Source organism: Dryobates pubescens, chromosome 11, assembly GCF_014839835.1.
Source record: "Dryobates pubescens isolate bDryPub1 chromosome 11, bDryPub1.pri, whole genome shotgun sequence".
In the NCBI taxonomy this organism is placed as follows: Eukaryota; Metazoa; Chordata; class Aves; order Piciformes; family Picidae; genus Dryobates; species Dryobates pubescens.
In genome coordinates, this window is record NC_071622.1 from 1888786 (window position 1) to 1905324 (window position 16539).

At 54.4% G+C, this 16539-nt stretch overlaps 1 protein-coding gene across 1 annotated transcript in view; it reads right to left on the minus strand.

Annotated features, from left to right (window-relative positions):
- The window catches only part of WLS (Wnt ligand secretion mediator), a 40354-nt gene extending 24118 nt beyond the window's left edge, over positions 1 to 16236 (minus strand). The window contains exon 1 of the mRNA XM_054165008.1: positions 16087 to 16236. Coding sequence (XP_054020983.1) covers positions 16087 to 16192 — 106 coding nt within the window. The 5' untranslated portion in view covers positions 16193 to 16236. The remainder of the gene's footprint in view (positions 1 to 16086) is intronic.
- Positions 16237 to 16539: the final 303 nt, after the last annotated feature.

Here is a 16539-nt window from a genome sequence, read left to right on the forward strand (position 1 = left end):
CAAATGAAAAACAAGCATTCCACACACACACACACACACACACAAAATAATCTAGCTGCAAGTCCAGGATTACAGAACAATGGTCTGCTGGTAGCCAGGAAGGCCAAGGGTCTCCTGCGGTGCATGACGAGCAGTGTGGGCAGAAGGTCAAGGGAGGTTCTCCTCCTCCCCCTCTGCTTTGCCCACTGAGACCACATCTGTAATACTGGTCCCACTTTGGGCTCCCCTGTTCAAGAGAGACAGGAAACTACTGGGCAGAGGCCAGGGGAGGCTATGAGAATGATGAAGGGCCTGGAGCAGCTCTGTGAGGAGGAAAGGCTGAGAGCCCTGGGGCTGTGGAGCCTGCAGAAGAGCAGCCCCAGAGGGGAGCTGAGCAATGCTCAGCAAGAGATAAAGGACCTGTGGGGGGCAAGGCAATGGGGGCAGACTCCCCTCAGTGGTGCCCAGTGACAGGGCAAGGGGCACAAACTGGAACCCAGGAGGTTCCATCTGAACAGGAGAAACTTGTTTGGTGTGAGGGTGCTGGAGGCCTGGAGCAGGCTGCCCAGAGAGGCTGTGGAGTCTCCTCTGGAGAGTTTCCAACCCCCCTGGCCATTGTGATCCAGGGCAAGCTGCTGTGTGGGTGCCCCTGCTTTAGCAGGGGGGTTGGACTGGATGATCTCCAGAGGTCCCTTCCAAGCCCACCACAGGATTCTATTTGATTCTGCAAGCACACAGAACAGTCTGAGTCTCCTTTCTCCTGCCTCACCATCCAGCCTGGAGCTGCAGCTGTAAGAGGCTATGCAGCTGGAGCATTGCTGTGAAAGAAGCAGAACCTTCAGGCCAAGCTCTCCAAGCATCTCAGCTCTGTCAGACGATCTCCAAGCAAGCATTCCTGACTTAAGAGACACTGTTACTTCTAGACAAGTGTTTTGTGCTTTGATGCAACTCATTACAGCCACAAATCCATGTTTTCATCACCAACTGATTATGATTTTAAATCCTTGGCACCCCCACTTCAAACACTCCCCCCTCCCCCCCACCTTCCCCTGCCAAAGTTCCATCTTTGAGGAGCAAGAGACAACTGCGATGCATTCCTCATCGGGAGCCTCGCACCAAACAAGTGCTGTCACTTGGCTTCCATTACTTCCCTGGCTCCCATCCCATCACATTCTAGTGTGTGCTGAACCATGTGGAAAGGGAAAAAAGCAACCCAACAACTCCAGAGCCCGGGGAAACTGCAGCCAAGGCAGCTCACAGCATTACAAAGTGCTATGCAAAACAAAGCCAGCACCCGGGGAGCGCCGGCGAGAAGCGCTGCCAAGCAGGCTGCCTTCAGCCCCCCTGCCTCCGGGCTGGGGGATGCCTGAGGCATGAAGGGAGAGGTGGCAGCCTGGCAAGCATCATCATCATCAAGTGGTTTGGGTTGGAAGAGACCTTAAAGCTCATCTAAGTCCAGCCTCCCCTGCCATGGGCAAGGACACCTTCCACCAGGTCAGTTTGCTTACAGCCTCATCCAACATGACCATGGACACCTCCAGGGAGGGGGCATCCACAGCCTCCCTGGGCAGCCTGTGCCAGTGTCTCACCACCCTCACTGGAAAGAATTTCCTCCTAATCTCCAGTCCCAGTCTGCCCTCTTCCACAGATTCACAGGTTGCATTGGGGTGGAAGGGACCCTCAAAGGTCATCTTGTCCAACCCCACTGCAGTCAGCAGTGACTCCTCCAACTAGATCAGGCAGCCCAGAGCCACATCAAGTCTGATCTTGAACGTCTCCAAGGATAGGGCCTCTAACACATCCCTGGGCAACATGTTCCAGTACATTAAAGAGCCATTTGGGCATAAAACAGGGGATAAGCCCCAGGCCAGCCAGCTCATGGTGGGGAGCAGCACTGCACTGCTGCAGTCACTGTTTGGAGGGTGACCAAACAGCAGGGCATTCATCTGAAGGAGCTGCAGAAGCTGCTTGGAGTGGGATTCTCCAGGAGGCAGACCTGAAAGCTCAGGAGCTCCAGGGACCATGAGCAGGTGGGTGAAGAGTGTGAACAGCAGGTCAAGGGAGGTTTTCCTGCCCTAACAAGGCCTCATCTGGAGTACAAGGTCCAGTTCTGGGCTCCCCAGGTCAAGAGAGACAGAGAACTACTGGAGAAATTCCAGTGGAGGCTATGAAGATGATGAAGGGCCTGGAGCTTCTCTGTGAGGAGGAAAGGCTGAGAGCCCTGGGGCTGAGAGCCTGCAGAAGAGCAGCCCCAGAGGGGAGCTGAGCAATGCTCAGCAAGAGATAAAGGACTTGGGGGGGACAACAGGATGGGGCCAGACTCTGCTCAGTGGTGCCCAGGGACAGCACAAGGGGCAATGGGCACAAACTGGAACCCAGGAGGTTCCACCTGAAGAGGAGGAGAAAGTTGTTTGTTGTGAGGGTGCTGGAGGCCTGGAGCAGGCTGCCCAGAGAGGTTGTGGAGTCTCCTTGTGTGGAGAGCTTCCAAAGCCAGCTGGGCATTGTGCTGCTGGGCAAGCTGCTGTGGCTGCCCTGCTTGAGCAGGGGGGTTGGAACTAGCCAATGTTTAAGGTCCCATCCAACCCCACCATGCTGGGACTTTGTGAGCAGGCATCAGACAGAGAGCCCTCACCCCAAGTGCTTCCACTCCTGCAGTGCTGGATGCCCAATAGCACAAGCCTGCTGGAGCTGTTGTTGGCCATTTCCAACCTCCATACTTAAGAGAAAGAACTTCCCCCAGACAAGTTAACCAGCCAGGATGATTCACAGCAAACCCTTCCTGAGCAACAGCCACCATCTCCCAAGGAGTCAGCATGCCTGCACCCCTGGGAAGCAGGCAGGAGGTGGTGGTCACCACCAGAGCTCTCCTTAGCTCTCACAGCACCAACCTTGACAAGACCATCTGCAAAAGCCAGGCAAGAGCAGACATGAAGATAAAACCAACAGTCTGAGGAACCCTTCTGTTGTGGCTTCCATGCTAGTTTTGGGAGGGAAGAAAGTAAACACTCTTTGAAGCTTGTCTGCATAAAAAAATGGGTTGGAAGGGACCTTGGAGATCAGCAAGCTCCAACCCCCCTGGCACTGGCTATAAACACATTTGTCTTCAAGGTCTGCAGGCACCAGCTGGCCCATATGCTGTTGGGGAGCGAGGAAACTACCCACTGCATCTTCAGCAGAGGCTTTGGAGGTGCTGGGCTCACTGCAAAAGGCCCAGGGGCATCCTAAATTGCAGGGGTCACAGCAGTGCCTCCTATTTCTTGCCAAGGAATTGAGGCTCCTTGCAGTGCTTTTAGCCAGCAAGCCCCCTAGAGAGCCAGGTGCCTTCAGCAGAGTGGTCACCACCTCCCAAAGAGGACTTGTGATGGACTTTCAAAGCAGCTCAGCTCTCTCTCAGGTTAAAATCACGTAACAGTTTTGCTTGGACAACACCTGTAAGATCCTTGAGGCCAACTTAACTCAGCACTGCACCATGCTCCACAGCATCAGTGACAAGTCTCCTTCTCTGAAGAGCTTCCAACCCCCCCTGGCCACTGTGCTGCTGGGCAAGCTGCTGTGGGTGCCCTGCTTTAGCAGGGGGGTTGGAGTGGATGATCTCCAGAGGTCTCTTCCAGCCCCAACCATGCTGGCATTCTGTGATGGGTGTTAAGCCAGCAACACTAACATCTACCACAGCAATCAGCAGGTTTTCTTTTGTTTCAGCTATCCTGGCCCTTGAGACATCCCATCTCCTCTATCAGGTGACAGAACAACACTAAATGGCCTACAGTTGTGCCAGGAGAGGTTTAGGTTGGACATGAGGAACAACCTCTCTCCTGCAAGAGAGGTCAGGTTGGACTTGATGATCTCAAAGGTCTTTTCCAACCTGATGAACTCCATTCTATGAGCCCAACCTATCACCCAACACCATCTTATCAACTAAGCCATGGCAGTGAGTGCCTCACTCAGCTTCTTCTAAAACACCTCCGGGGATGGGGACTCCACCACCTCCCTGGGCAGCACATCCCAATGGCCAATCTCTCTTGCTGGGAAGAATTTCTTCCTAACACCCAGCCTAAACCTCCCCTGGCACAGCTTGAGACTGTGTCCTCTTGTTCTGGTGCTGCTTGCCTGGGAGAGGAGACCAACCCCCACCTGGCTACAGCCTCCCTTTGGGGAGTTGGAGAGAGCAAGAAGGTCTCCCCTGAGCCTCCTCTTCTGCAGGCTAAGCAACCCCAGCTCCCTCAGCCTCTCCTCCCAGGGCTGTGCTCCAGACCCCTCCCCAGCTTTCTTGCCCTTCCCTGGACATGTTCCAGCACCCACAGCATTGCCAATTAACTACTGACCCCTGCTCTGGGCACCATAAACAAGCCCTTTGGAACCTCTCAATTGCATTGTGTCCACATTGATTAGAGCTTCAATCCCCCCGACCTGGCTGGGTGTTAACTTCTCCCAGGCACCAGGAGCATTCTGCTTTTCTACTCAATTACCCCCTTCTGCGCAGAGCCATCACTACCCAACGAGCACACACAATGCTCTTCTGCTTCATTACACCGGCCAGCAGCAGGGGAGGAACAAACAAGCTAATTTATCACCAGACAGGCCGGGCTTTTCCCAACTGGAGAATCACAGAACCGGCTCACTTGGAAAGGATCTTTCAGATCATCGAGTCCAACCATCAGAGGGCTGATTAGAGGGCTGGAGCTGCTCTGCCGTGAGCACAGACTGAGGGAGTTGGGGTTGTGCAGGCTGGAGAGGAGAAGGCTCCCAGGAGACCTCATTGTGGCCTTCCAGGATCTGCAGGGAGCTACAAGAAAGCTGGGGAGGGACTTTTGAGGGTGTCAGGGAGGGATAGGACTGGGGGGGATGGAGCAAAACTAGAAATGGGGAGATTGAGATTGGATGTGAGGAAGAAGTTGTTCCCCAGGAGGGTGGTGAGAGCCTGGCACAGGTTGCCCAGGGAGGTGGTGGCAGCCTCCTGCCTGGAGGTGTTTGCAGCCAGGCTGGAGGTGGCTGTGAGCAACCTGCTGTGGTGTGAGGTGTCCCTGGCCATGGCAGGGGGCTGGGACTGGCTGAGCCTTGAGGTCCCTTCCAGCCCTGACAATTCTGTGGTGACATCATAAAGCCTTAGTATGGTCATGGAGCAACTGCAGCATGGAAGTTCTCTTCTTCACCTCTCTCTTCCCTGAAGCTGATGCTACCAAGTTCATTGAGCAACCACTAAGGCAGTCTTGAAATTACCATTTTTTTATTAGCAGTCCCCACTTCCCATGAAAGCAGCTTCTACCTGCAGTGTGGGTCTACATGTGAACCACCAAATTCATCCCCCAAAAAGCCCCCCCAAACCCCCACTGCAGACTAGACTCCCAGCATGGTGGGGCTGGGAAGGGACCTCTGGAGATCACCCAATCCAAGACAACTCCTAGAGCAGGGCACCCACAGCAGCTTGCCCAGGAGTACAGCTGCCTTTGGAAGCTCTGCACACAAGGAGACTCCACAACCTCTCTGGGCAGCCTGCTCCAGGCCTCCAGCACCCTCACACCAAGCAAGTTTCTCCTCCTGTTCACATGGAACCTCCTGGGTTCCAGTTGGTGCCCACTGTCCCTTGTGCTGTCCCTGGGCACCACTGAGAAGTGTCTGGCCCCATCCTGTTGCCCCCCACAGGTCCTTTATCTGTTGCTGAGCATTGCTCAGCTCCCCTCTGGGGCTGCTCTTCTGCAGGCTCCACAGCCCCAGGGCTCTCAGCCTTTCCTCCTCACAGAGAAGCTCCAGGCCCCTTAGCATTTTGGTAGCCCTTTACTGGATTCTCTCCAGTAGTTCCCTGTCTCTCTTGACCTGGGGAGCCTAGAACTGGACCCAGGTCTCCAGATGTGGCCTCACCAGGGCAGAGAAAGAAGAGCAGGGGAGGAGAACTTATTCCCATTAGGGAAGGGCTTTCTTTCCAACCCTTTGAGTCCAAGCTTTCTCAAAACCATAGTCCTCTAAAAGCCCAGGACAGCAGTTCCACCCTTCCTTGCAGCAGCAGTTACCAGACAAGCTGTCACAGATGGAAAGCCCTGTTGCCAGCTCCATGATAATTTCCTGTACTAGAGGTTTCTTGATCTTTCCTGCTTCAGACCATAAAAATGAAGCTGCCCAAGCCAGAAGAGCCCAGTTTGGGAGATTCCTGATCCAAGCTGCATTCTACATCCAACTCTTCTGCTCTGGATGTGGAGAGCAAGCCAGGAGCAGGCTGTCCATGTGCCTCCTCTAATGACAGCATTGGCTTCTGCCCCGTGTTTGGAAGGGCCATGGGAGTCCTGCCCACTTCAGAGCACAGCTGGTTGGAAGGTGATATTTGGTGGCACAGATGGGCAGCCCAGATCTCTGCCAAACTCAAACCAACCAGCTTAACACACTGTGGTGGGAAGTGAGCTGCTGGGATTTGAAGGTCCCCAACCAAGCACTTCAGCCAGGAGAAGGGTCAGCTGTGGTCTGGAGGAATTTCTGGGCTTTGGAGGAATGTCTAAGCTTCCTAGAACCACACAGTAGCTGGAGAGATGTGTGTGCATTCGTGTGGAGCTGCCTGTTTGCTCCTCAGCGTTGTGGCTTTGAGCTGGCTGCTCACCATGGCCTCTCCAGGGGAGTACAAAATACCCTCTCAGTTTGATAGGGCAAGAGAAGACAGCCTCAAGATGCACCAGGGGAGGCTTAGGTTGGACAGGAGGAACAACTTCTTCCCCAAAATAGCTGTCAAGGCCTGGTCCAGGCTGCCCAGGGCAGTGGTGGAGTCCCCATCCCTGGAGGGGTTTCAGTGCAGCATAGGTGTGGTGCTGAGGCCAGGCTGGATGAGGCCTTGAGCAACCTGGTCTAGTGGAAGGTGTCCCTGCCCCCACCCATGAATCTACAAACACATGTAGAGAGCAGAAGCAGCATGGAAGAGAGACTCAAAATCTGCCTTGAAAAGCAGAAAGCCCAAGGCAGGCTCCGGTTTGCAGAGTGCCACAGACAGGCTGAGCTCCTGCCAAGCTCTCCTTTGTCCATTTGCCACTCCGATGAAACCCATTTCCTGCCTCACCCAGCCCAGATAATACATCCCTGCAAAGAGCTCTGCGCTAGCAGCCTGCCCTGATGCTCTCCAGCAGCTTTGCCTCCCAGGAGGCCAGGCTGCAACCCCCCAGGCTGCAGATCACAAACCACCTCCCAGCCGCCAGCGCTCAGATATGGAAGGAATGCCATCTGCATGTGAATGGCAGGGAGCAGCTCCTGGGGCCCTTCCCCTGCCTGGCCTGGGGCAGATGGGCACCTTGGGGCCTTCAAAGGCTTTCCCAGGCTATCAGAGAGTTGTAACCGGACTTCAAAGGCCATCAGCGTTATTCACTCAGGAGAAGGCTTCCTGTGTAATGCTCATTGCCTGCAGAGAGGCAGCACAACTGCTGCCTCCAAGTGCTTAGGTCATGTTCAACAGCAAGCATGGGTATAGCTAGGATCAATCAAGGAATCTCAGAACCATTTAGGATGAAGAAAACACAGCTTTGAGCTGTGTCCAACTGTTACCCCAGCACTGCCAGGTCACCCCCAAACCATGTCCCTCAAGGCCACATCTCTGCTGCCCTCCAACCCCTCCAGGGATGGGGACTCCACCACTGCCCTGGGCAGCCTGAGTCAGGAAGAAGTTATTCCTCCTGCCCAACCTAAACCTCCCCTGGGGCAACTTGAGGCTGCTTCCTCTCATCCCGGCTCCAGCCTCCTTTCAAGGCCCAGAGCGGTGGAGTCTCCATCTCTGGAGACATTCAGCTTGCTTGGAAGTGTTCCTGTGTGACTTTCTCTAGATGAATCTGCCTTGGCAGGGGGATTGGATTCAACCTCCAGAGGTCCCTTCCAGCCCCTACTATGTGAGCTGCAGAGAGCTTGAGGCAGTTCCCTCTTATCCCATCACCTTCTTCTTGCCAGAAGAGACCAGGAGGAATATCAAGAGGACCATCCTCTCCCTGTAAACTACACAGCAGAGTTTCCCTGATGGGAGGGTGCTGAGACATGGGAAGAGGTTGCCTGGGAAGGTTGTGGATGCCCCCTCCCTGGAGGTGTTCAAGTCCAGGCTGGATGAGGCCTTGAGCAATCTGGTCTAGTGGAAGCTATCCCTGCCCATGGCAGAGAAGTTGGAACTAGGTGATCTCAGAGGTCCCTTCCAACCCAAACCATTCTATGAATCTCTGAATCTCTCCTAACTGTAGTTTGGAAGGGATGCAATGCCAGAGAAACAAAGCCCCAGCACTCTGGAGGATTCACAGCCTCCCTGCCTGCTCCCCAGGCCCCCAGCATGGCCACTTCTGCCTGGGAACTCTCAATTCCCACCACATTTGCCCATTCAGCTACAGTTACAGCTCCTCAAACAGAGGAATTGAGCAGACCTGAACTAAATAGAGATGACCTTTCGTGTCTGCTTGCTTTTCTTTTGTCCTCCATCAGCTCCTGGAGCTTCTGCCAAGGCTGCAGCTCTGAAGGAATGTGTCTATAGAGAGGAGTTTATTGGCATTCATGTCCACAGAGCAGCACTGACCTATTCAGCACAGCTCTGACCACCTTCTGGAGAGGCCAGGGATGAAAGCAAATCAGGCAAGATGAAAATGGGCTTTGTCCTGCAGCCCTAGAGCAGGCTGCATCCACCTAGCTCAGGAATCTTGTGAGAGGAGGCAATCTGAAGAGCTCAGCCTTCCCCCACCCCCAAATGAAAAAGGTAATGAAACCCCAGGAAAGAAAAATGCAGTGCTGGAAGCTGAGTGCTGAGGAGCCAAAGCAGACATGTAGATAATGGGGTGGGATTGTTGATAGCTGCTCAGCCATTCACACACATGACTCATTATCTGCCCGGGTGAGGCACAGCACTAAGAGTTCAGTTTGCTCCAGTCAAAACAACCCTGGCTTTTGCAATCCTAAACCCAGGCAGGGGAGCATTGAACCTGGACCTTCTTAAATCCATCCCCCTGGTCCCAGCAGACTCAAGTGCCCAGTGAACACCTCCACTTTCCCCAGCAGTTAAAGCTCTGAAGGGCAGAGCTGGGCCTCGGCCCCAGGGCTGCAGCACTTCACTATCGGTGTGCCTGCTCCTGCACTGGGTGTTCACCACAGGGAGCTTCTCCTGCCTTCAGCTGGCTCACTGGAACTGAGATCATCTGTGACTTGGGACAAGGCTCCACAGAATCACAGCATGCTGGGGCTGGAAGGGACCTCTGGAGATCATCCAGAGGATCCCCCTGCTAAAGCAGGGCAGCCACAGCAGCTTGCCCAGCAGCACAATGCCCAGCTGGCTTTGGAAGCTCTCCACACAAGGAGACTCCACAACCTCTCTGGGCAGCCTGCTCCAGGCCTCCAGCACCCTCACAACAAACAACTTTCTCCTCCTGTTCAGGTGGAACCTCCTGGGTACCAGTTTGTGCCCACTGCCCCTGGCACCACTGAGCAGAGCCTGGCCCCATCCTCTTGCCCCCCTCAAGTCCTTTATCTCTTGCTGAGCATTGCTCAGCTCCCCTCTGGGGCTGCTCTTGCAGGCTCAACAGCCCCAGGGCTCTCAGCTTTTCCCCCTCACAGAGATTCTCCAGGCCCTTCACCACCCTTATAGCCTCCCCTGGACTCTCTCCAGTAGTTCCCTGTCTCTCTTGACCTGGGGAGCCCCAAACTGCACTCAGGTCTCCAGATGTGGTCTCACCAGAGCAGAGCAGGAAAAGAACATCCCTCAACTTGCTGGCCAAGTTCTTAATGCATCCCTGGTGTTTTAGAAGCAACTCACACAAGTTATGGGATGTTGTCTTTTCAATATCTCATCTAAAGGAGCAACAACAACAACAGAAAGAGGAGTTCTGAAGCACAGATATTGCTGCACAGAGCTCTGTTGTCCAATTTCGCACTGTCCCTCTGTCCAACAGCTTTGCTACAGCTTCCAGTAGCAGTGGAAAGCTTGAGGCAAGATGGACATCACTCCTCTTGACTGAAGAAAGCTGCAGGGGAAAGTGGCCTCATTTCTTGACCCCAGGTTGTTAGGAGAGACCAAACCACTCAGTGAAGCACAAGGTGGCCTAACAACAAACCAGGGAGTCAGAGCCTGTAGGTTTCTCCATCTGGCCAGCTTTTGTGGTGAGCAGGCAGCAGCAGCAAGCCCATCAAGACGCATAAAGCCCTGCCTGGGTGGCAGGCAGCAGCCCCCAGGAGGGTTCAGCATTCTCTGTGGAAGCTCTGGGGACATCAAGAGAAGTGTCCCACACTTTGGAGCTTGATTCACAACAAATATCAGAGAGCTGTTTTGGCTGGAAGGTTACCTTCAAGACCAAGTCCAACCCTGAACCCAGCACTGCCAGGTCACTATCAAACCATGTCCCTCAGCACCACATCTACATGGCTTTGAAACTCCTCCAGGATACAGATTCCACCACAGCCCTGGGCAGCCTGGGACAGGCCTTGGCAACTCTCTCCTGCCATCTCCTTGTCCTCTGGGCAGATTTGAGCAGGGAAGTCCATTTCCTTTCCCAAACACTCTGTATATTAACAGATTCCAGGATGCAAAGGACCTTAGGAAGAAGGACACCAACAACAGCTTACACAGAAGATGATTATTTGCAATCCAAAGCTTTGGTTTAAAGATAAACAAGAGGCATGAAACCCACACTAGAGTCAGGACAGATCTCCATACACAAAGTTTCTAGCATCTGCTAGAAACTTCTTCCCTGAGAGGGTTCTCAGCCACTGGATTCTCAAGGAGGTGTTTCAAAGAGGCAGAGATGTGGTGCTGAGGGACATGGTTTAGCAGGAGCCTTGGAAGAGTTAGAGATTGGTTGGACTGGATGATCTTAAAGGTGTTTTCCAACCAAAGCAATTCTGTGATTCTCTTGTCTCCTTCCTCCTGCTCTGGGGTTCTTTTACCTCTTGTTAAGGAGACAACCATGATAAGCCTCACAGCATAGCCCTGAGGAAAAGGACCTGGGGGTGCTGGGGGAGGAGAAGCTCAACAGGAGCCAGCAGGGAGCACTTGCAGCCCAGAGAGCCAAGCAGAGCCTGGGCTGCAGCAAGAGAAGTGTGGCCAGCAGGGCCAGGGAGGGGATTCTGCCCCTCTGCTCCACTCTGCTGAGACCACAGCTGGAGCTCTGGGGCCAGGTCTGGAGCCTCTGTGCCAGGAAGGATCTGGAGGTGCTGGAAGGTGTCCAGAGAAGGGCCAGGAGGAGGAGCAGAGGGCTGGAGCTGCTCTGCTGTGAGCACAGCCTGAGGGAGTTGGGGTTGTGCAGGCTGGAGAGAAGAAGGCTCTGAGGAGCCCTTCCCAGGTGCAAGACTCCTGCAGTTCAGTGTTCAAAAACTAGACAGAGCAGCAGCAGGGGCAGGAAAGGCCCCAACTCCCGAGCCATGACTGTCACCCCAGGTCCCAACCCTGTGCCAGGGGAGTGTTTGGGATGTCCACGAGTGACCTGTTAAAATAGAGCACTTAGTCATTGTTTTGACACATGACCTAAGCGGCAGCCGAAGGGAAAGCACAGCGGCCTCAGCTCCGGAGCCCTGTCCCAGCTGGGGACGGAGTTTGGGTTGCCTAGACCTGAATCCAGCTAAAATAAGAGAGGGGCTCGGTGCCCTCGCGTGGTGTGCGCCGGAGCCCCGCGGCGCCGTCCCCGTGGCACCGCGGCTGCCGGCCCGCCCCGCGCCACGGCCCAAGGACCAGCCAGCAGCGCTGCTTCCCTCCCCACCTGCTGGGCAGCCACACAGGCTGAGCACAACAGAATTAACCAGGTTGGAAGAGACCTCAGAGATCATCAAGGCCAACCTCTCACCCAACACCATCTGATCAACTCAACCATGGCACCAAGTGCCTCAGCCAGGCACCTCCAGGGGTGGGGACTCCACCACCTCCCTGGGCAGCACATTCCCATGGCCAATCTCTCTTGCTGGGAAGAATTTCTTCCTAACATCCAGCCTGAAACTCCCCTGGCACAGCTTGAGACTGTGTCCTCTTGTTGTGGTGCTGGGTGCCTGGCAGAAGAGACCAACCCCCACCTGGCTACAGCCTCCCTTCAGGGAGCTGGAGAGAGCAAGAAGGTCTCCCCTCAGCCTCCTCTTCTCCAGGCTAAGCAACCCCAGCTCCCTCAGCCTCTCCTCCCAGGGCTGTGCCCCAGACCCCTCCCCAGCTTTCTTGCCCTTCTCTGGACACCTTCCAGCAGCTCAACATCTTTCCTAACCTGAGGAGCCCAGAACTGGACACAGGACTCCAGGTGTGGCCTGAGCAGTGCTGAGCACAGGGCACGATGACTTCCCTGCTCCTGCTGGCCACACTGTTCCTGCTGCAGGCCAGGATGCCTTTGGCATTCTTGGCCACCTGGGCACCCTGCTGGCTCCTGTTCAGCTGCTGTCCACCAGTACCCCCAGGTCCCTTTCTGCCTGGCTGCTCTCAGCCACTCTGCCCCCAGCCTGTAGCCCTGCCTGGGGTTGTTGTGGCCAATGTGCAGAACCTGGCACTTGGATGTGTTCAATCTCATGCCCTTGGCCTCTGCCCATCTGTCCAGTTGTTTCAGTGGGGAAAGACCTCTAAGATCAAGTCCAACCATCAACCTAAGGCCACCATGACCTCTAAACCACATCCCGAAGTGCCATGGCCACACGTTTCTTGAAGGCCTCAAGAGACAGCACCTCCCATCCCCAGCCCTGCTGCAGAAGAACACTGGCCACCACAGACTCACAGATGGCACTGGGTTGGAAGGGACCCTCAAAGGTCATCTTTGTCCAACTCCCTGCAGTCAGCAGTGACACCTCCAACTAGATCAGGCTGCCCAGGGCCACATCAAGATTGATCCTGAGTGTCTCCACCAACCCATCTCTAACCAAAAGCTCCTCAGAAAATGCCCTGTGCAAGGGACTAGCTAAAGGAGCCAACACCTTGAGCTGCAGGTCTCAGCTCTGGTCCACAGGACCAGCTGCAAGCCATGGGCTCAGAGCTTTCAGGGACACACAGGCCCCAGTGCTGACACATACTCAGAAGCTGATTTGTAGAACTGTTTTGGTTGGAAGGATCCTTTAAGACCATCAAGTCCAACTGTTAACCCAGCACTGCCAGGTCACCACCAAACCACAACCCTCAGCACCACATCTCTACCCCTACCCTACCCATTGCCTAGGCCACATTCCAGCCCCAGGAGCAGCTTGGGCTACCCACTGAGGACAGGAGCCCTCCACCCAGAGCAGGGGACCTACCATGGGTGCCTGGCAGCAGATAAACAGGAACTAGGCAGGATCACAGAACTAGAGGACCATTAAGGTTGGAAAAGACCTCTAAGGTAAATGCCAACTGTGAAGCCAACACAAGCATGCCCACTACAGCATGTCCCAAAGTGCCACATCTACACACTTCTTGAACACCTCCAGAGCTGGTGACTCCACTACTTCTCTGGGCAGTCTGTCCCAGTGTTTTCTTCACCAAAAGGGGTCCCAAGTTTCTTCTGAGGTCCAACCTAAACCTCCTCTGGTGCAACCTGAGGCCATTTCATCTTGTCACTTTTTACTAAGGACAAGTGACCAACCCCCACTTGCCTCCCACCTCCCTTCAAGGAGCTGTAGAGAGCCAGGAGGTCTCCCCTCAGCCTCCTTACCTGCAGGCTAAAAGACAGAAATGTGACCTAACAGCCCCTAAGCTCTTCCATTTCCAGCACTGAATAAAAACAACATTTTGTAATCCCTTTAAAGCTACACAGAAATCTGTTTGTCACACCCAACCCATGATGACCACAGGAACAGAGCTCTGGGATCCACACCTTCCTTCTGCACAAGCAACTTCCTTCTTTTCCACTCTTGGAAGCACAAAGCTACTTGAAAACTACTTTTTAAGATGGACACCAAGCCTGGCTACTCTGCACAACACAGGCCATGACATTTTGCCTAATGAATCAGTGCCAGGCTCAGTAACCAGCTCCTTTTAAATACAAAAGAAGGGGGGGAAAAGCCTATCCTAATAATACTCAGTGCTGGTTCAGCCCCACCAGCCAAGAAGAACCAGGTTTTAAATCCACCAGCTCCTTTGTGATGAAGTGAAGATGAAGAATTGAAACAAGGAAATGAGGGACACTGAAGCTTGGGGAAATTGGAAGGATTCCTACAGCTCTTGAGAAGAGATGGAGAGGGAGAAAAGCAAAGCACTGAAGTGCAGCAGGGACACCAAATCTGCTCCCTGAGGAACGGCTGGAGATAGAAAAGGGTTGTCAAGACCTCCTGGCTCTCTGCTGCTCCCTGAGAGGAGGTGGGAGCCAGGTGGGGGTCGATGGAGACAGGAGAACAGGAACCAGCCTCAAGTTACCCCAGGGGAGGTTTAGGTTGGACATGAGGAACCATTTCTTTCGCAGAAGGGTTGCCGAGGCCTGGCTGAGGCTGCCCAGGGCAGTGGTCTCCATCCCTGGAGGGGTTTCAAAGCTGTGTAGATGTGGTGCTGAGGGCCACGGTTTAGTGGTGACCTGGCAGAGCTGGCTCAATGGTTGGACTCCTCTTAAAGTTCTTCTCCAACCAAAAAAAAACCCAATTCCATACTCCTGTGGGTTTCCCCCCCCACCCCAACACCTCTGAGAGACCACTGTGGAAAGGGTCTGACTTTGCTCTCCCTAAGAAAATGTGCAACCAATTTTCCTCTCAGAGCAACGTGACACCAGTTGCCCACAGCCATGACTGCAGATCCCAAGGGCCCCAAATACCAGAGGAAGGGGAATAAATCCTGGGTGAGCCCTCCGGGGGAAAGAGAAGGAGAGAAGTGGGAGGAGAACAGGGGGAGGACTTGAGCCAGGAATTCCTCCACGGTGCAGAACACCTCCAGACTGGAAATTCCCAAAATATCCCTAGATCTCCAGTGCTCCCCACAAGGAGCCAGCACAGGACTCTGCTGCTTTCTAGTAAAGCATCAAGAAAAAAAAATGATCAATCCTGGGACTTCCCCAAACTCCTGCTCTCCTCCATCTTCCTCCTGCCATCCCCCTGATCCTTCTCCAGACAAAACCCGACCCCCTGAAGGCTGAGGGACCTCAACTCCCCCATTTGTGGGCTCCTCCCTGGAGGCTTCATCCGCACCAGCCCTTCCCGAAGGATTTGGGAATGCTCTCTGCAGGCTAATAAAGAAATAAACACACATTTTATGGGCTTAAAAAAAACTTTTAGGCGGGGGATTTTGCCCGAGAAAAGCCTGCAGCGGTGGGCTGGGGCTGGGGGGAGCGGGTGGGGAACGGGGCCACCCAAAAAGGTTTCTGAGAAGGGTGGGGGTGGTCAGGGCTGCCCCCCATGGGTGGGCACTGAGGGGAGGGGGTCAGGGAGCACAGCAAGGGACGTGGAGAGGTGTTTAAGGGTACCCGAAAGGGCGGGGGAGAAGGGAGGGAGAAAGAAGAAAGGACCCCGGACAAAAGCATGGGGAGGGTGGAGAGGTCCATCGAGCACCCAAAAAAGCCCCTCCACCCGCCAGGGCCGGTCTCGACAAGCCACCCTGAGCAGAACCCATTAATTCTCCTTGTCTTTTTTTTTTTTGTTAATTTAAATGTTTTTGTTTAGTTTTCCAGGTTGGGGGTTTTTTTTGGGGGGGTATTTTTATTTCTTTAACGCTGATGTTTTCTCCAGCAGCAGCTCGGGAAGCCGAGAAACGGGGAAGGGGCAGAGGTAGGGAAAGAAGAGAAGAAGATTTGTTTAAAGGAAAAGGATAAAAAGGGGGAAAAGGGGATATATTTTTCCCCTCTCTTCTTCTCCAAACCAAACCCCCCCCCCCTTTCAACTTTCCCATGCGAGCCTTTCCCTGCGCGACCAGTCGCCATACTGAAGGTTTTTCCCTTCTCTTTCCCTTCCCTCCCCACACCCTTTATCCTTTTCCTTCTTTAAGTACAGAGAGAAAGCAATTTTTTTTTTAAAAGGTATAAACTTTTTTTTTCCCCTTTCCCTTTCCTTTTTTTTCCCCCTCTCTCCTTCCCCCCTTGCGTGCAGTGGGCACAAAAGGGGCCCAGGGAGCTGTGTTTTCTTAACTACAAAAGCAGGGCTAATGAGATCATAGGAGGGAGTCAGCGATACTGTAACAAGTAGCTCAACAACCCGAGCCAGGAGGAGAAGAGGAGGAGGAGGAGAAGAAGAGGAAGAACAAACCCAGAAGTTTGCCCCTCCAGCACTCACCGATCAGACCTCCCACCAGAAAGGCGATCACTTGGAAGACCAACAAGATCCCCCCGACGATGCAGAGCTTTTTGGTGCTCATGTTCTCGATGATAGCCCCAGCCATCTTCTCACGCCGGTTGAATCGGTTCCCCCCACCCCAAAGAAAAAGAATTCAACCAGACGGACCCCCCCTACCCACCCACCGCCGCCGCCCCTGCTTCGGCTCCCTGCACTGATTGCCCCCGGGCCGGGCCAGCGGCCGGCTGCGCTGCGCTGCTCGGCTGCGCTGCGCTGCTCCGCTCCGCGCCGCTCGCTCCCCGCCACCCACCACCCCTGCGCCGCTCCCCGCCGTGATTGTGGCAGCCGCTCGGTGCATGTGGCTGCTTTAAAGCAGCTGGGAAGCCATCACATGACGGCACGGCACGGCACGGCCCCTCCCCGGCCCTTCGGCCCCGCCAACGGCACCGGCCC